Source organism: Labeo rohita, chromosome 1 (assembly GCF_022985175.1).
Source record: "Labeo rohita strain BAU-BD-2019 chromosome 1, IGBB_LRoh.1.0, whole genome shotgun sequence".
NCBI lineage: Eukaryota > Metazoa > Chordata > Actinopteri > Cypriniformes > Cyprinidae > Labeo > Labeo rohita.
The window spans coordinates 20,117,599-20,137,934 of record NC_066869.1 but is presented as its reverse complement, the minus strand read 5'-3'; the positions used below and the strand labels follow the sequence as shown (position 1 = coordinate 20,137,934).

The following is a 20,336-nucleotide window of genomic DNA, read 5'->3' as shown; positions in this document are numbered from 1 at the left end:
AAAGCAATTATTTTAAACAGTAAAAAATATTTAAAACATATACGATTTTTGCTGTACTTTGGATCAAATACATGCAGGCTTGGTGAGCAGAAGAGACTTCTTTAAAAAACATTAAACATTCAAAACTTTTGACTGGTAGTGTATTTGCTTTAATGCTTACTCTTCTGCTTGAATAATGAAAATTTCATCACATTTGCACAAAAACAATCAATATTCCTTTTGTCTGATTGCTAATAATTAACCCTTAATGTTCTTATGTAATTTTCATGGCAGATCCAACCTATAAAAGTGTAAATAAAACATGTTTAGTCCTAGCTGTGTGGGAAAATATTAATACATTAACAGTGTTTTTATTTTTATATTCCTGCCCATTAAATCCAATGTTGAGTTAGTAGTCCTCAGTCATGCATGTTTTTCAAACACATGATGGAGATACAGCGTGCTGGATGCTAAAAGGGCGGGGCCATAGTTTGTAAAGTGACATCACTGCCCTTTTGAAGTGAATTTCGGTACTTGACCCCATTGGATGAAAACTGAGAGTCCGATGAGCATTTTGGTTGCTTGATCCTTTTTGTTTCTGAATTGCCACGTTAGGATTTGGTCAACTTCCTTCACACTGGTTTCAGCTCACGGTGAATCGCGAGAGTGAAGCAGGGGGTTGAAATAAAGGGCTTTTTTGCACGTTTGTATACTTTAAGCGATTTGCACAAGAAACCACACGCCTCCCGTATCACCTTGTCGCCGGTGTGAAGTCGCGGATTGTCCGCTTTTCCAGACTGAATCGGAGGAGTCGAAAGCGGGCGCTTTTAAAATCATCTGAAGGTAAATGAATGACATTTTGGAGCGTGTTTACTTTGCTTATCTTTCAACCTGTTTGCCTGCTGGTTCACAATCAACTTGGTTACGTTCTGTTTTCGTTCTGAATATTTTCTGGAATCTTGGTTTTGTTCCGATTTTGCATGTTTGGGTTGGGCTGGGCTTTTAAAGGATGCATCGATTTATACACACATGGTATGAACTGAACAGCGGCCTGTGCTCCGTTTGTAACATCGATTCATTTTAAATATACAACGCGTGAAGGGCATCGTAATCAATGAAGTGACTCGTGTCTGCTGTGGTTACATGTAGCGATTCATCTTCGTTAAATAAATAAATCATATTTTCCAATGCAAATATAAATGCGTCAATTATTTATCTCTCTTGAAAACACAAAGATATGGGCTTAAAATGTGAAGTGCAGTGCTTGAGAATGTCATGATTTGATGTTGAGGAATTCAAATTCATTGGAATCGAAACGCGCACGGATAGCATCGCTTCACTTGACAAACCAATCTAGTGCACATAGCTGTCCCGTGTGTTATTCTGACCCGCCTCGCCTCTTTTTCCCCGAGTTAACTACTAAACCTCAGAGAAAATCGATAGTGTAAGTGGACTATCATGGATTGACGTCGTTTGATATGGATATGGTGCTGTCTGTGCTACTTCTTGCAGCTCGTCTGGCCGCTGCCTCGTTTTGACTGGAAATTATCGTTTGAATCGCGTTGATGTCATGCTGTTATCACCCTGCCCTTGTAACGCCAGCAGGTCTGTAGATAACAGCGTGTCTCTCATCACACCCTGTCTCTGTGTACATTCTAGAATTCAGTTCGAGAAGTTCACGACCGCTTTTAACGCTAATGGCCCGGATATTTACGCGGCCTGAGGAAACTGTTGCCCATTCACTAGCATGTCTTTCATGGGCGGTTGTTTTTTTTTGACTCTGATTTGAAGATACATTCATTGATTTCTTTGTCAATTAAAAGGGTTTAGACACAGAGGTGGGCTGAGAAATATTAAAAGGATACACTCGCATGTCAAAGCTGTTTAATTCTACCTAGAGCGGGTCGCCTCTCATGGGCGTGGCCATGTTGAAATCACGTGACCAGCCGTATTATAAAATGAACTGTTTACTTTTTTAACAGTACTGTTATGTTCACTTTGTATAGTGATTTTAGAAAATACTCAATGTGAACTTGTAAGTATTTCTAAGCGAGCCAAGTTAAAGGATAGAGGGTTTGCACTTGCGCCACGGTTTGGTCATTCGGATGCGTGGCCATATTGGTGATACTCAGATGTAAACAACAGCATGGATTGCACGGTTAATGTACTACTGAATATGTTGTTCCGCTAATTTATGCCGTCTAAACCACGGGAAAAATGTGTGGAAGCTTCTAGATCTTATAGAGAAGGACTTAGTAAGCAGGAAAGGGTGCAGTATTTTGACAAACTAAAGTTAATGGGTAATAAAGATACGTAAGAGTAGTATTAAGATATTAGCCTAATCTTTCATCTACCTGACTGGAAATGATAACAACAACCATAAATGTTGTCAGGGTTCTTGCCCTGGAAATCCTGGTTCAGTTTGGCCAACCATAAACGCCTTTTGTTCCAGACAGTTTTTTGCACTCTTCTTCTTGATTTGTTATAACTTTTGGCAGTCTATAGTACTAGTATCTATCCAAATGTTTTTTTTCCAGTCTGACCAATTAGTACAGCCCAAAACATGTCAATAATTGACCATTTTCAGCAGAAATAATCAGCAAAATATGCAAGTTTTGTTCAGTTCAGTGGCGTTGTTTACGTTCCATGCCGTCAATTTTACATTACGTAGTTACATTGGAAAGAACACACGTGATGTAGGTGTAAGTACCAACCCAGTGTGTAGAGCCCCTTGAAGCTGCATTGAAACTGCGATTTGGTCCTTCATTGAAACATTGAAATTTGGACCTTCAACCCATTGGCTCAAAAACTTACATTTCTTTTCGACTGAAGAAAGAAAGACATGAACATTTTGGATGACATTGGGATGAGTAAATTATCAAGAATTTTTCTTTTTAATTTTCCAGATAAAATGGATCAGAGTGCGTGAGATCGTCAAGACAGTCCAAATAAGTACAAGTGGAAAAAAATGCATGCATCCAAGCTGCTAAGGATTACTATAAAGTCTAAAAACCACTGGTACTGTTATGTCAAATAAAAGCCAGCTAAACAAAAACTTCGTAAGGTCAATTTAAGTAATTTGCAAGAGTTCAAACTCTTTGCAGGCTTATTTTAAAATAACCTTGTTGATGTCATATAATGCCATATTGAATTCACTATGATGTCTTGCTAAGACCATAATGGTCTATTGTGTCCTCCCAGTTGTCTCAGGAATTCGTCATCCACTTTGTAATGCCAGCTGCTGTAATGGTCCCCCCCCCCCAAAAAAAAACCTGATTGACTTGACTGAACAGTCCAGAACTAAAACCAATTTGATGCTAGAATTGTAGAACAAAGAACACATGAAAACAGAGCCTGTTTGTGCTAAGATTTATGATAGCCCCTATCTGTTTAGACGTGTGCCTGAGCTCAGGTCGGTCAGAATGGAGCTGAACAGGGCAGCTGCTGTCATTAGTTGTTTTAGCCACACTCCTCAATGAAGGACTCCTGGCACTAACAGCTTTGTTTAAACAGGACACCCACACCAGTCTCTCTTGCCGCTTGGCTAGATTTGGTTTAGAATTACGTAGCGATTGATTGTGCTTTCTGTTGCATCCTATGAGCTAAAGATTTCATCACTTGTTAAGTCATGTTGTGCTGGAGCCAATACAGGTTTTGTCATTGTGGTTTTGTGTTTTAGGTTCGCTGATCCCTCTCAAGTCTGTGGTTGGTGTTTTTCAGCCATTTTTCCGCACATCAGTTTTTTTGCTGAGTTAAGGTGCGGTCGCATTAGCAAAATTTCCGCTAATTGTCGCAGGCGAAATTCAGTTATTTCAGTAGGAATCCACCTACTCCACCCACCATGTTTTAAAGGGATAGTTTACGCAAAAATGAAAATTCTGTCATTTACTCACCTCATGTTATTCAAACCTTTCTTCCGTTGAGCTCAAAAGAAGATATTTTGAAGAATGTTGTTAACCAGACAATGCTATGGAAGTGCCACCATTCTTTAAAATATCTTCTTTTATGTTTAACAGAAGAAAGAACCTCATACAGTTTTGGAACAACTTCATGGTGAGTAAATATTGACAGAATTTTCATCTATGGGTGAATTATCCCAGCATTCATTGTTGATCTTAGTGAATTATTCACTTCATTTAATAAAACTGTGCTAAAGGGTGTTTGTATTAATATCTGTTGATGTCCTGGCCAATGCAGCAGTCACAGATTGTACCATTTAGCAGGTTTTGAAATGTCTGGTTGGCTACAGCTTAGTCGTGACCTCACAGTGGGGTGGTTGAGTTGAACAAGCAGATGCCCAGCAAGGAAGACGCCCCAATTTTCTTTAGCGGATTAATGAAATAAACCATGTTAAATCAGTTTGCTTATGCATCAATCCACTGCCTTACAAATATTCCTAAATTTAACCATAATATATTAATTAATAGAGTTCACATTTGATAATACAAACTGAATTGGCTCCAGTTGCAGTAATGTGAATTCCAGACTTTCGTCTAATAGTGGTACTCGTCTGTTTCCTATGAAACAGATTCCTGAGTTTTTACCATCGGGATAATCTGCTCAGCGCTTGACGTCAGTTTTGCATTTGGAAAGAACATTTTAAAATGCCATGTTATTATATTAAATCTCTTTCGGTGGTTTTATAACCCAGTAATCTGTTAAAACACTGGCACTGACAAAAGAGCTTTTAACTGTCAGCAAACTACTGCTAGATAACTTGGCAGAGAGTTTGTTTGTGTGTGTTTTTAGATGGAGCTGATGTCCTGTTTTAATCCTCTTGGGCTCCGTCCCTATCCATCACAGCGTCCTGCTGCGTGTCCAGTATGCAAACTACACCCATACCATAATGCCACTGTTTGCCATCTGTTCATTCTCTCCTTCTCTCTCTCATAACTCCCTCCATCTTCTATGACACTAATCTTTTTTTGTCTGTTTGTCTTGAACATGTGAGGCGGTTACAGCTTTTGCTTTAGTCCAAGTCTTCCCTGTCTTCAGTAAGATGTGAGTTTCTTCGAAAGTCCTTTTACAGCACTTTTACTTTTGTCCAGTGCCATTTTGCTGCCTGTTTTTTGTCCAATATCTTTCATGGCGTTTTGGCAGCTCCGTTCTAACCATGCCCAGCCCCCGTCAGCATGGTGCGCCGTACACAATGGGGAATGTCCTCTCTTAATCCTTACATTACGCATTGCAAAATCAAACCCTGCTGGGTCATTAAGCCCCATTCACACCCTATACTGAGACAACGCACACAACTCGCTCGTCTGGAGATAATCCTGCTGGGTGAGAGGGAGCGGGGTCGTTGCGTTTCTTCCTGTTTATCTGGATCGTTACTACCGTTTCACACTCTCGGGGTTGTCCGACACTTCAGCTTGACCCCACACACAATACCCATTATCCTTCCCTACACCCATCTAGTAACCATTCACCAATGCAAATGAAACTACTAAAGGTGCTGTTATGCTAAAGTTGAAGTTCTTTTTCGTTCTTTTCTTGGGGGTAAAAAGTAACTGGAGGCTTAGTTTAGATAAATGCATGTAAAAATGTCCTCCAGATGAACTTTGTTTTGGCCTAATTTTGTTCGAAATGACATCATAGCAGTTAGTTTTTTTTTTTTTTTTTTCCCCTAAAGTATATTAGGGGCATTAATAGAATAGTTCACCCAAAATTGAAAATGCTATTAATTTATTCACCCTCATGTTGTCTTTTTCTTCAGTAGAACAGTAAAGATGATTTTCAGGTGAAACTGTCGTTATTGGCGATTCATAAAATTCAAGTCAACGGGTACACTTTGAGAGTTAAAAAAGAAAATCAGGCAACACAAAATTAATACCAGTGGCTCTTGACAATGTGTTACGACAGCGTTTTAGTCCCACGTTAAAAAAAAACGTCTATAATTAAAGTGTAATATTTCAAGAATAAAGTCGAAATGTTTTGATATTAAAGTTCTAATATTTTGAGAGAATATTGTAGCCTATTGCGCATGCAAATGGCCCGGATTGAGAGCATCGGGAGATATTCCAAAGTCTTTCAAAATACAGCTTTTAAAATGTGTTAGTTTTAGCGAAATACAAACCATATGTCTATTACAATGTGTTTTTCACGCTCTTTAATGTAGTTTGACAGATCGCTGTATTTGCCTCTGTTTAAGTGGCATGTGAATCAGTCATCTTTCCGATCACAATGACCCATTCGTTTCATTAAATTAGGCTATACTGTTGTTGTTTTTTTTTTTAAATGTCTTCTGATGTTCCTTTGCATTTATATTGTGCTATAAACTTGAAATAAAGAGGAAGAACACATTTATAATTTGTATTTTGGGATTAAAACTGACAGAATTTGAAAGCTGAGCCGTGTTATGCCTGTATTAAAGGCAACAAAGCACAAAATTATTGCGATTACAAATATGAACAGAAGGCGTTAATTTATTTCCAATCATTTACTGTACTATACCGTGGATAAACTGCTTGTGAATAGTCCCTTATATACCTCAGAAAAGACAACAAAATAATGTATTTTAATGAGGACTTTTAATAAGTCCACTTTAACCTTTATAAAAAAAATTTATTGTTGTTTTTAATTAAATACATGTGAGGAATGAAAGACTGGACGCCACAGACGTTTTTTTTTTGTGGAGTGGGTGGTGGAATTGTCATAAAGAAAACAGTATAATTTAATAAAACTAATGTCTCACTGTAAACGAAAAAGACGAATGATTCGCATAAATACAGTGATTTGTCCCGCCACATTAAAGGGCATGAAAAACATTATTGCAAGACGCACTAACTTTGTTTTATATTAAAAGTACCAAAAGCACAAAGCTTATTGCTATTATTGGGTGGCTTGCGCACTACAAATAGGCCTAATGAATGCAATTGAAGACGGGGCTAATAGTCCCACATATATTCAAACAAGTTCCGGTGCTCCCAGTCTGGGCCATTTGTATGCGCAGACTATACTCTCAAAATATTATAACTTAAATTAAAATCATAGTAATTATCGACATTATTCTCAAAACATTTTGACTTTATTCTCATAATTTTGTTTTTATTTTTAAAACATTTCAACGTTATTCCTGTAATTTTGATTTTATTCTCAAAAGATTACAACAATCTTGTACTTTTAGATTTTTATTTTGGTTCCCAGACCTTCTGCCGTCAATCTGGAGGTCTGACTTCGCAAGACTAGATTCTTTTCTGCGAACTGGTACTTTCAGACAGTTCAATTCAAATGATCGATTCACCAGTTTATTTACATAAATCACTAATAATCAGTAATGAAACCTGTATGAATAAACATAATGGACTCATTTAAATCAACTCGCCTTTTTATATAAACTGTGAGAAACCATAATAATGTTCAGTTTCTTGCACAGACCTATCGTTTCGCTTCATAATATATCTTTAGGAGCCAGGGGTATTTAATTTGTGTTCCTTGATGTGCTTTTTTTATTCTCAAAAATGGGACGCTGCTGTCTTGCATTTTATGAATTAAAGGACCACACTTTCAGCTAAAAATCTTCTTTCTGTTCTACTGAAGAAAACGTCACCTACATCTTGGATGGCCTGAGGGTGAGTAGATTAGCAGCTAATTATTTTTTTTTAATGAACCGTCCCTTTATGGTGACCTGTTGCTTTAGATTGACCAAAATAAGAATTGAAACCACCTAATGGAACTACTGTGAACTGGGGAGCAAATGTATTAAAAGTGTTGATTTGTACAATATATATATATATGGTAGAATTATGTCTCTGTAGGTGGTTTTATGTGATAGTGAGTCAAAAAGATGACTCACACCCACCGCTGGGAACCGTTTTATTAGCTTGAGCATATGAAAGAATTTCCCCTTTCCTGTGAGGAGCCTATTTCACAGGGGTGGTTTTCACTCTCACTGTCGTGGGTGTATATGAATGTTGCGACTTCCCGTCTCTTGTCCATTTTAAGGAATGTGGTGTGCTCATAAACATGCCGAGATGTTACTCAGGGAGAAAGATGGGAATCTGGGTTTTTGAGCACTACACAGCATGTTCCATTTTGTTCTGAATGTAACTGATATGCAGGCAAAGACGGAATCAGTGTTTTTTTTTTTTTCAGTGGTGGTTTTGGAAAATTCTCCGCACTAGGTTTAAACATTGTAAAATGTTTTACAGTTCTGTTTGTTTTTTAAATGTTTTTGCTAATTTGAGCATGCTTTAATCTGTTTTTCCTTCAGCTTTTCTTTCAGTGTTAACACTGAAAATGTTTGGCCTAGTTATTCCTGGCTGTTGTTTCCTATATGGGAAGAGTGAAAGTAAAAAGTGAACACCCACAGACTGATACCCATGCAAATTTCAGCGGTTGGTTTCAAGTGTGCAAATGCTGAACACTGAATCATCAACTTGAAAAGATGATTTATGTAAGCATAGACTTGATTTCAAGTGATGTTGAATTGTATTTATTCAAAATACTTTTTGTAATTTGCCATTATATTTCATTTGCATATTTTCTTGTACAGTCTGAAAGCATAAAGGGTTAGTTCACACAAAAATGAAAATTACCCCATGATTTACTCACCCTCAAACCATCCTAGGTGTATATGACTTTGTTCTTTTAGACTAATACAGTCAGAGTTATATTAAAAAATGTCCTGGCTCTTCCAAGCTTATATAACAGCAGTGAATGGGTGTTGAGATTTTGAAGTCCAATAAAGTGGATCCATCCATCATAAGAAGTCCTCCACACAGCTCGAAATATAAACCATAATTTATTTTAACTGTCGGACATGCATTCAGGAGAGTTGGACGTAGGTGTAGCATAAGCTCTGGAGAGAAAGGAAAGGAAAAGTCTCCTCTTGGCTTATATCAAAATCCTCCAACATTTTTCTTTATAAATCTTCGTTTAGTACTTCTAATTCATGACCTGTGAGCTTACGCTATACCTACATTCTACGTCATCCGCTGGAACGGCACTCTCTTGTGAACGCGTGTACGACAGTTAGTGGAAGCTAGAGATTACGATTTATAAGTTTTAAATATCCATATTTTTTTACACAAATGCAACAGTTTGATTTAGGAGGCCTTTATTAACCCATCGGAGTCTTGTGGAGCACTTTTTTATGATGGATGGATGCACTTTATTGGATTTCAAAATCTTAACACCCGTTTACTGCCATTATAAAGCTTGAAAGAGCCAGGAATGTTTAATATAACTCCGATTGTATTGGTCTGAAAGAAGCAAGCAAGCTAGTGTAGCTTGAGGCTGAGTAAATCATGGGGTAATTTTCATTTTTGGGTGAACTATCCCTTTAAACAATGGCTTTATGCACAGCATTTTAATCTTTAGTGAGAGTGGTCTCGTGGAGTCGTTATGGGAGTCAGATGAATAATTGACTGTAATGTGAAGGGAGTAAAAGAGAGGGAATAGGAGGGGTGTGTTGCTGCGCGCTTTCAATGTTTTCATGTGTTGATTCTTTGGAGTATGTGTGCCAGTAGTAGAGTTGTGAGAGCACTGCCTTGTATGGGCAGAGTGCATGTGAAGTATGTGTTTGTGTCATTTCTGAGCGTTTTTTTTTTTACCTTGCTGGTGAAATCTGTTTTGGTATTCTTAAACTATCCTAAGTATTTTTCTGCTTTTGTTATTGTTAAAGTTACAGATGCTAACTTTCATGTAAAATTAGAAGTTATAGCCAGTCGATTGGAATATGGCATATCTGATAAACAAAGGCCTGCTACTGGGTCTTATTACAAGAATGCAGGATGTGGCCAACTACAGCTGCATGTCTGTCTGTGACAGCTGGTTATGGCTCGGCCCTGAGGAACTAGAGGCCCTGTGGAGGAATTTGGGTTTGTAAGGCCTCCTTATTTGTTCCTTTTAGTTTCTCTCAGAAAGGTTCTCTCGAAACTGAACCTAGAATGTGGCATTTGCTTTGCACCTGTGTGTGTGATGCTGGCTGTCACCTGCAGATGTTTCTGAAGTGCTTAGTTGAAAGCCGTCACAACAGTCCATCAAGCTACTACAGTGCGTAAAACATGACGGATACCCTTTGTTAAGGACATCCCGGTGTGGAAAGCAGCTTTATAAAGGTTTTATTTTAGATTTGATAAGTCCAGGGGTTTATTATGGGGTTAGGTTTAGGATTAGGAAAGCGCACATTTGTTTTAAAATGTCCTTGTGGCACCTTTATAATCCTCTGTCTATACATGTAAATTCCCTAATCCAAACAAATGATGGATTACGATATTGGACAAGATTGGGATGAGGTTTACTAACAGCTAACTGATGGTGGAGAGGCAGAAAGGGTTCCTGCTTTCATTGAAATCCTGGAAATGGCAGAAAAATTGTGTTAAAGTAATGGAAATTTTTACAGTGAATATACATCAGTATAAGCGGTTTCATTTGAGCCAGTTCTTTTTTTTTTTTTTTTTTTTTTTTTTTTAATAAACTGGGTGAATTGGTTCATGCATCTGTCTGAAATTCATTACCCGATCAGTTTGAATCAAAATGTTGAACAGCTGGAAAGGCCATGGAAATTTGTTGGTGGAAAAGAGTTATCTACACTCTTTACAATAAAGGTTGTTTATTGGCATCTGTGGTTCCATAAAGAACCTCTGACATTCATGGAACCTTTCCATTCCACAAAAGCTTATGGATACTAATAGAAAAAATGTTCTTCACACTAAAAATAAATGGTTCTTTTATGGCACCACTGCAAAACCCCCTTTAAGAAACCTTTTATTTTTAAAAGTGTGGACAGCTTTGGTTTGGATGATAAAGCAGGTTTTTTTTTCATGAGCACCTGAGTGTGCCCACAAGTGCTTTTTCTGTTAGATTTCCCTGGAAGAGGTCTGTTTTATTATTTGAAGTGAGTGAAATGTGTGTGTGATGTGTGTGTGTCTTTGTGTGTGTCTGTGTGTGTGATGTAATCGCCAATGCTTTTTGATTAAGCTGTTTGCATTAGAAGGCTTTACCCTTTTCCGCTGTTATTGTGAACACTCACAACTGCTTCATGCAGTCAAACAAGGACACACACAAGAACCTACCCTACCGCTTTATAGACGCAGTCATTATAGAATATCTTATTCTTTCTTACCCTCCCCTTATTGTTTTGTTAGTTTGTTCTTATACTTTACTCTTTTCCCCTGGTTTCTCTTTTATGTGTACCAGAGTTATAGTAAACTGAAACTACAAATAAGACCATTTTTTTTTCATTGCTTAAAAGAAACTAAATGTTAAGTGGAAAAAAAATACAGCATTTTGTTTTGGCTAGTTGCAAAGGCAATTTCTCTTTCATTTAGTTCAGCTTGTTCTACTAGAATGAACTGAATAAAAAAAATGAATAAAAGTAATATAGACATTAAATTAATATATTAAAAATGACAACAAAATTACTAAAACTTTTATGAAAATATGAGAACAAAAACTTTTCCAAAATATTAGTAAAAATATATAATGATATGATATAGTATCATTAATGGTGCATTTCCATTACAGATTTGCACAAAACTTTGGTGATATTTTATAAATGTTGATTAAAAACCATTGCAAAATAACAATGTTCTATGTTGTTTTTGGCAAACTGATGATTGTTCTGATCTGATTCAGTTCATTTGCTATGTTTTTTGCATTTTCTTTTTCGTAACTGTTCAACTTTGGGTAAAATGCAGCACTCATCGCTGACACTCTTTACCCAGCCATCCAATCAATAAAGGTGAGGCAGGACAAGAAGTTGCGTTAGACTAACATTGTCCATGATTTTGACAGACAGCGTCGTAAAAATTCTGTCATAAACTATTATTACCCGTCTTTTTAATTTTCATATTTTAATTATAATAACACATTTAAATGCTTTTATTTTTGTTCACAGTTTCGTTTTTATTCATGAACCTACAGGAAAACAGCACTGTGTTTAAACACAACAAAATATGCTAGTGCTGGGTTAAAAATTTAAATTTTTTTATTTTTTTTTTTTTTTGATTTTTAACGGATTCTCATTGTAATGAACCAATATCTATTCTTAAATCCCAATCGATCTATGCTGTTTTCAGTTGATGAATGAACGGTGCATAGTGCGCCTCCCATCCAATAAATCACAACAGGCTGAGCTCTGTGCTTTGTTACTTTTGATAGGAAACAAAGTCTCAGATTTCACATTCTGTCCATTTAATTTGGAAATTCAAGCAATTAATACCATTTTGGCGCTCTTTAATGTGGCGTAATAGATCGTTGTAGCCTTTAGGTACTTGCCTGTGCGTAATCAAACGCATGGCAAAAGATTTGTGACAGAGCACTGGATCCAGAACAAAAATGAAAGTGTCATGAAACTGGACAGGGGTGGGAATTACAGCTACAATTTACAATAGATCACTTTCAGTGTAATCTGTCAAAGTGACGGATGGCCTTCAGATTTTTCTGTTACCAAATTTTTAAAATTTATTTATTTATTAATTTATTTATTTTTTAAATCCTGTCAATGATGGACAATTTTCGGTTAACACCGTTTCTGGGCGGGACAAATACCACACTGACCTACCATTCTACTTGTACAACAATGGAGATGTTAATGTTACTGGTTACTTAATTTTTCTATTCAGTAATATTCTTCAAAATGTGATACTAGTAATAAGATACTGTCGTGGATCATAGCAACCAAAGCGTCTCAGCTGGGAAAATGCTGTGCCGCCAAAGCGTTCTTAAGCGCCACCAGCTGGCTGTTTTCGGAAGAGCGCCTCACATTTTCAACTGGCTAAAATGGTTTGGTGGACATGTTAATTGAATATTCATTGTTAGGCATATGGTCTATTAGTCTTTTTTTGCAGTTATGCAATATACTCCAAACCTGAGATTGGAGTCCAGAATATTCCACTGCATTCTTGGGCACCTAATTTATGTAGTTGTAATTCATAGGTGGGGATTATGCTAATTGTGGATGAGTGTGCACACACGCCCTATTTACAAATGATTAGAATTGATTAACGTACACGTTTAATTATCTATTATGATGTTTATAAAGCATTTGTGAATCTGGAGAAGAGTTTTCGGGAAGGCCTGTTTTACATGCAAATTATGCCGAATTTACTCACATTTACGCAAGTTGCATGCATGAGGCCATTTGCTCTTGTGGAGAATGACTAATGGAGTGATATTTATGGGAAACAGTCTGAGCAGTGGATATAAAACAGCTGTACTCGTAATTGTAGATTCAACTTATTTTCTTGTTTTCTGAGGATCTGTGCTGTGCAAGTTTTATACTGAAACTTTGTCTTCTGAATAAATTGGATTTTTTTTTGTTGTTGTTCAAATGTCCCCTTGTTAATCTTCACATCTCCTTGGAGACACATCAGCAGGACTGCTGGGTAATTTTTGTCCTGTTGTGGGCAGAACGATGACCTCCCAATTTATCATCTTGGCCTCTAGGGTGACAAGTTTTTAGAACGCGTGTCATGCATCCTCTTTGTTTTCTGTCTCCTGAGGGACATTTCTGAGGAGCTATCGTCATTTTTATTGACAGTTTTGTGTTTGTTTTTGTCTTCTTGATTCTGTCACACATACTTGAGTCCACTCGTTTCTTGGATAGTGCCACATTAAAATTTGATTTCTCTGCTTGCCTTGTCATTGTTACTTCATCCCACGATTTCCCCCTTTCTCTGTCTGTATTTGCTCTCTGGTTTAGTGGCTTGGGCTTGTTGGAGAGCCAGAACAATAGCTCAGCTGCTAGGGCCATCTGTGTGGCTGCAGACAGGGAACGGATCTGATGGAAAGGAGGAGGGGAAGAAGAGTAGAAGAAAGAGGGGGGTTGTGGTTAAGGAGAACTGTTTAAGGGGGGAAGAGGATTCTGAATAAAGGAGTTTGGAGAAAGGACAGGGGTGAATGGGTTCACAGCCCCCCTCTCCACCACATTCAATCTTTATCCTTCTTTCTTCAAATCTCATGCCACAATCTTTTTGCTGACGATGTTTTGCGTCAGTCCCTGAAGGAAAAAAGACGACTTGCGTAGTCCAGTGCTCCAGTGAAATGGTTATATTGAAATTCTTTTCTTTTAGAATTCTGCCAAATTTTGATTTGGGGTTATTAAGTTGCAGATTTGAATCTGTGTTCATGAGAAAGATGTACACTGGGACATGGTGATTCTTTTCTAATAATGCCATCTCTGTTTACACTTGGCAGACAGAGGAAATTACTAGTTTGTATGAACAGATAGATGAAGTCCAGATAATGGCATCATATTTCTGTAGAGCAGGTGGTGGTGAATGCTGTGTAAATGAGCCACACAAATAAATAAATAAATAACCATAAATCATCTTAATACTTTAATTCACGGAGCCTGTTGTTGAATTCAGACTAATGTCTTGGAGACCAACTCAAAATACTTACAAAAACACTTTTCTGCAGCACTCTGCAGAAATGTTTTAGGGTTAGTTCACCCCAAAATTAAAATGGTCATTAATTGCTCGCCCTCATGTTGTTCCAAACCCCTAAGAGCTTTGTTCATCTTCAGAGCACAAATTAAGATATTTTTGATGAAGTCTGAGAGCTTTCTGACTCTTCAGCAATGCAAATGACATGTTCAAGACCCAGACAGTTAGTAAGGTCATCATTAAAATTATGGCCTTATGGTTTTTGCAAGTAAAAACTATGAATTACTGTATAATTACAGTACTACAACAACCCATTTATATATGAGTATTGGTCTTTAATGGACAGGCATCTATAAAACATGGTCAATACTCGTATTTAGTGCAGAGCGTCATACACACAAAGACAAAGCATTGAGGTAAAACACTAAATTAATGCAATAAACATTACCAAAAATTTCCGTTAAATATAATATATATGTGTAACCACCTGTATTATCATGGTATAAAGTACAAAGTAAATTTAACAGGATACTCCATTCTAGACTCTAAACAAAGATGACCTGGACTTATGTCGGGTGTTCGACCTGGACTTGATCTTTTTGTATTTTGGTTCTTACATAATGTATCACTTCCTGTATTTTCCAAGTTTCCCTTCATAGGGATGGTTCCCTTTAAAAACTGCTGTTTCCTCTTGCAGTGGAATGTTTTACTTTTAAACCCTCTTTCAGTTCCATGGTTACTTAGAATTCTTTAATTCTGTTACACACAGCAAATCACTTCTCTGCCAAACTGCGACTGTTGCTCTCCAACGGAGTTGAAATGAAGTTGCTTCAGGTGCATAGAGCCAAAAAAATCACTGCAAATAGCCTTTAATCGTCTTTCCTGTTTTCTTACAGGGCGGTTATTGAGTTGGCGAACACATCTGTTATCTCTGGGTTCAGTGTGTGAGCTGCACTGAATCCAGCGAGCATATTAAGCATCAACTGGTCATCGGGTAGTATTGGCGATGAAACCTGATGGGGTGGCCACAGCACCGTCTGAACCAATGGAAGCCGAAGCAACAGAACCCGTAACAGAACCAGCCAGCAATGACGGGGCATCTCAAAATGGCACTACACCATCACCCCCACAACCTGATGAACCCCAAAATGAGCAAGCGGCTCCTCCAGCTGTAAAGGAAGCTTCTGGGAAAGCAGCAGATGCGAAAAGCAAACCCAAAGGCCCAGTCAAAAGCAAGATTGCTGCAGGTCCAGCTACCACTGGACCAGGCACACGACCCAAAGCAACCCAAAGCCGTGTGGCTAATGGAGTCACGAAGACTGCATCAGGTACCCCAACCAAGAAACCCATTCCTGCTAGCACTGCGGCAGCAGACAAGAAGAAACCCACAACTACCGTTGGATCTTCTGGTCTAAGTAAGAAACCAGTTGGCTCTTCCACTGCCATTACAACCTCAAGGGCCCAACCTAAAGCCACAACTGTTGGAACTAGCAAATCAACGACAACCACCACAGCCAGTGGAACAAAGACAGGACCGGCTGCCAGCACAGCCACCAGCCTGAGTAAGAGACCTGCCACTAGTGCTACAACCAAACCCAAAACCACAGGTAAGATGGCCTGGCATGTATGGATTTACTATGTCACTTACAGAGTTTAGTTCTGGTCTTCTAAGTTTGGATTTGAGCATATACCAATGACTAAACATAATTAGAAAATGTTCCTTTATGGGTTCCATTATTAAGATGCAGTGAGTCATTGTGTAAAATAGAAATGTAATTTTATTTAATTATAGATCTTTTCATCTTTACATTTCACCAGTATTTTCTTGAGCTATCCCAGTTGGGTTTTTCTTTAAAACATGATTTATTTCAATTTCATTTCCTCAGCTCCTGCTCCAAGGCCAGCTGCTGCCCCTGCTGCCAAACCCACTGCAGCTCCCAAGACTAACAGGTAAAGCAGCTTTTTGGAGATTTAGATAGTAGTTTGAGCTTGGACATTTGACTGCATTTAAATGGAAAATTGGAATGCTGGGAAGTGTGCGATTGCACAACTTTTGATGTGGCTTTAAGGTATCAATAAGGCAGATTTCCTGCATAGATTTGGATGAAGTCACGCCTGGGAACTGCTTTGTGTTCTGCACACCATTTAGTGGCCATGTCATACAAATATCAATGGCATGCTTTTTTGCAGTGAATGATCTTTGGTTTGTCTAGTGGTTATTGGCTCAAGTTTCTGTCCTTTTGTGAGTCAGACTCCCTGAAAGACTGCTTAGATCAGGCTTTACCAGAGTATAGGCTCAACAGTGCTCTTTTTGTTGATGCTACTCTCTGGGAATGATAATTGGTATCTTCGCTTGAGTTAAATGGCTTTTATGATGCAAGTTGGCTACATTTATCAATTATGTCTTTGTTGTCTTCAGTTTCTTGTTAGTTTCTTTCAAACAAGATTATATATTTTGTATTTTACTTAGCAGTTTTACTTAGAGATTTTAGTGTTTTGATTCTGATAATGATTAGGATTGATATGTTTTTTTTTTTTAAGAAAAACATTCCAGGATTTTTCTTCATACAGTGTACTTAAATGGGAGCCAATGGGTTGAAGGTCCAAATTTCAGTTTCATTGCAGCATCAAAGGTTTCTACGTGATCCCAGCCAAGGAATAATGGTCTTATCTACTAAAACAATCATTCATTTTGTTCAAAAAAAAAAAAAAAGTACATGCTTTATAACCAGAAATGGTCATCTTGCAGTAGCACACATTGCATAGAAAAGGAAAGACATGCTTTGCATTTCCAGTCTCCAGTGTTTCTAGTCAAATTAGAGTATAGAGTTGATTGATCTAATGCGAAACCTATTAAAATGTTTTTAAAAAGCACATGGCTCCATAGCGTCATCACCTTGCAATGCCGCAATGACCATCATTTGTCAGTGTTTAATGAGTGTAAGAGCATCCAATCGGAAGTTAGAATTCGTAATGACGTTGCTTATCGTTTACTCAGGAAAAAGGTCTATACAAGGCTGTTTAGACTCACTTTTGTTGGATGTGCGTTGTTTTAGGCAAACAGGACTATAGGGTGTGGTTTGTGTGCACACTGTGTGTTTCTGCGCTGACTCTGAATTCAGTCTGGAATGAAATGTCTGTAACTCAATAGCCATTGAATAGTGTGTGTGAATATGAACTCATTTGATCTCTCTGTTTTCCTTTTTCATGTCACACAATATATATACTCACTGCAGCTGCAAATGAAATGTTTGCAGTGCAGAAACACAATCACACTCCCACTGTGGGAAATGCAAACTAGCTCCATCAAAGTCTCATCATGATGCAATCACAGCATCTCCCCCTCTTCTCATCTTCTCTTTCACTCTTACTTTGTTCTATGTATATATTCTGACTAGATATTTCTGGCATTCCTAGGAGAAGACTTTTTGCCAGTTTGTGGGTAATGTTGTGAGGTAAAAAAAAAAGGTTACTTGCCAGGGTTGTTTGCAACCAGCCATCTCGCTTACTTAGTTTGTAGCTTCATGGAACTTGGATAAGTGCTGTGCTTACCAAATCATATTTCCCTTGCATTCTGAGTTTTTTTGTCTATGTTGCAAAGTGAGCCTCTTGAATGTTTCAATTCTTGTGTCATCGACCATTTTAATTTCCCTTGAACCAAACTGCTGGTTAACCTTTCAACGTTTGTTTTCCTTTTTTCCTTTGCTACAAAATTACTGGTAAACCAGATGGCTTCTGTTACATTACACCACAAGACAAATATTTAAAAATGAATGAGCTTATAAATTTTGAAATGGTGCTAATGAGGTTGAAAATAAAAGGCTCACACACCCTTAAAGGTCTAGAATGAATGGAGTAGCTAAAAGTTTAAAAACAATTTCTAACTGGAATGTAAGGGAAATTCATTGCCCCAAGGCTTTGCTGAGTGACACTCATGTAATCCGGAATAGTACCTTCATCCTAATGGCTATTACTTAATTAAAACTTAAATATTGATATGCAAATGTCTGTGCCAGTGGATGTTGTGTTCTTTCCATTTGTGTTAAAAGGAGATTGTTCCTATAGGAACGTCGTTGACCTTTTTTTTTTTTTTTTTTTTTTTTTTGTCATCTTAAACTTCTCCATAACATTATTTTGCTGGAAAAATAATACACATATTGGACAATAATCTTATTGTCTGCTAGTCTTTTCTCTTATCAAAAGGACAGCCATGGCAATTTGTTCTGTTTGGCCACAAGTATAATGAGCCCTAGAAAAGCAAAGTTTTTTTTTTTGTGAAAGCCTAAGCATTTGGATGCCTGAGGTCAACATTTCTGTGGAAACTTCTTGGTTTGTACTTTCCATCTGCATCATTTTAATTGAGTTTTGGTGCCTTTAATAGGCATAATGCTACAGAAAAGAAGATAAAATTGCAAAGTTGTTGCTGTGCTATGCTTATTTTATACTGTAATGCTTTCTATTTATGTAAAGCGATTGCAGTCCTATGTCTCCCTGTAGTTGTGGTCTTTAATTTGGCCAAAGATGGTTTAATCGGTGTCCTTGTTAGTACAAATAAACTTTATGTAGGTCACAGAATTGTAATGGGAAACTCCAGTTCTTTTGTTCTCATTCTTTAACAATTGGCCGTTGTTTCTAAATAATTTGTGGGGGAGATGTTATAGTCTTGGAATTTGGGGCCAAGCCATTTGATTCTATTGTGTGCTACTATAGAAGTGTTCTCATTGCCTGTATCGTCTGTGCAAAGAGCTGGACTATGTCTTGAGCTGTGGTTACTGGCATTGAATTGAGCATGCTTATCTTTTGAAGTTCTGATGGCTCTGATTCTTGGTTACAAGAAGTCTTTGATCATAAAGGCTAATGCAGAGTGCAGAGGTCATGACATTTAAACAGACGTTAATCTGTTCCAATGGCATTCTGCAGTGTTTTACTGTATTTAATTATATCATGCTAATAAGTCATCAGTTTTTCTTGCATATTACTCTGATAATGATTGTCTTATTACTATTAGGTTTCATTAGTTGTAGCCTGTTATTTTGGTTAGTAGATTTTATCACAGTGTCAAGGTGTATGGGTGTAACTGTGACCATAGCATTTTCACTAGCGTTCTTTGTTTTTGTGATGCATACCCTGTTGTGCACCAAATAAAGCAGGCTGTAAGCGAGAACCTTATCAGATCCTATTAGAGTGTTAGGTCCAGTTAGGGCAAATATGACTGTCAGTCATCTAGTTAAGGGCAATTTGTGAACTGCAAAGCTGCAAGCCTAAAAGCATCTATTAAATTGCATGTAAGATGATGCAAGTGATCTTCTCATGACTAATTCTCCCCTATGAGAACATGATAGGGGAAACTAGGAAGCAGCTGCATTAAGGAGGTGTAGGCTGGACTGAAAGAAATGATCATCATCCATTTCTCCCTAATGCAAAACGCTTTACCCATCTCCATTCCTACTCCCTTCATAACACCACTTCTCCCCACCTTTTCCTGTTTCCTCCCTACCCAAGTCATTTTCTCTCAGGTTCGAGAAATGGGATGTAGATGCATTAGTTGATGAATGGCCCCAGTGGATTGGTTTTCTAGTGCTGCTTGAAATTGCTTGATGGTACGCATGCGGACTACAGATTTACTACCCAAGACAGGAAGCTGGTTTGATAAGAGCCTGTTTTGTGCATGTGCCGGCAAAAAAAAACAATATCTCGGAAGGCGTTACAATGAAACAAGCAACTACATCTTAAAACTCCCTCATCTGAATGTGTAAAACACATGCAAAAATGGCAAACATCAAACAGGTAGCTTTTTCTAAGCTGCTCACAATTTTCTTTTGTTTTCTCTCGTAGGGCAACTGGAAGTTCTGCCCCACGACCAGCTGCTACTTCAGCTACAGGAAGAACAGTAACCGGTACAACTACATCTACTTCTGCAGTTCCAAGAACAAGCCGCAGTGCTGCACAACAGCCTGTTAAACCCTTGGTTACAGCATCAGCTGTTCGGAAAGGTGGTGTACCTTTTGTGGGAATGTTTGTATTTAT

At 37.8% G+C, this 20,336-nt stretch overlaps 1 protein-coding gene across 1 annotated transcript in view; it reads left to right on the top strand.

Annotated features, from left to right (window-relative positions):
- The first annotated feature begins 484 nt into the window (after positions 1 to 484).
- prr36a (proline rich 36a) overlaps positions 485 to 20,336 on the top strand; it is a 28,012-nt gene continuing 8,160 nt past the window's right edge. The window contains exons 1-4 of the mRNA XM_051110392.1: positions 485 to 822; positions 15,206 to 15,916; positions 16,196 to 16,259; positions 20,145 to 20,302. Of these exons, the coding sequence (XP_050966349.1) occupies positions 15,316 to 15,916; positions 16,196 to 16,259; positions 20,145 to 20,302 (823 nt within the window). The 5' untranslated portion in view covers positions 485 to 822; positions 15,206 to 15,315. The remainder of the gene's footprint in view (positions 823 to 15,205; positions 15,917 to 16,195; positions 16,260 to 20,144; positions 20,303 to 20,336) is intronic.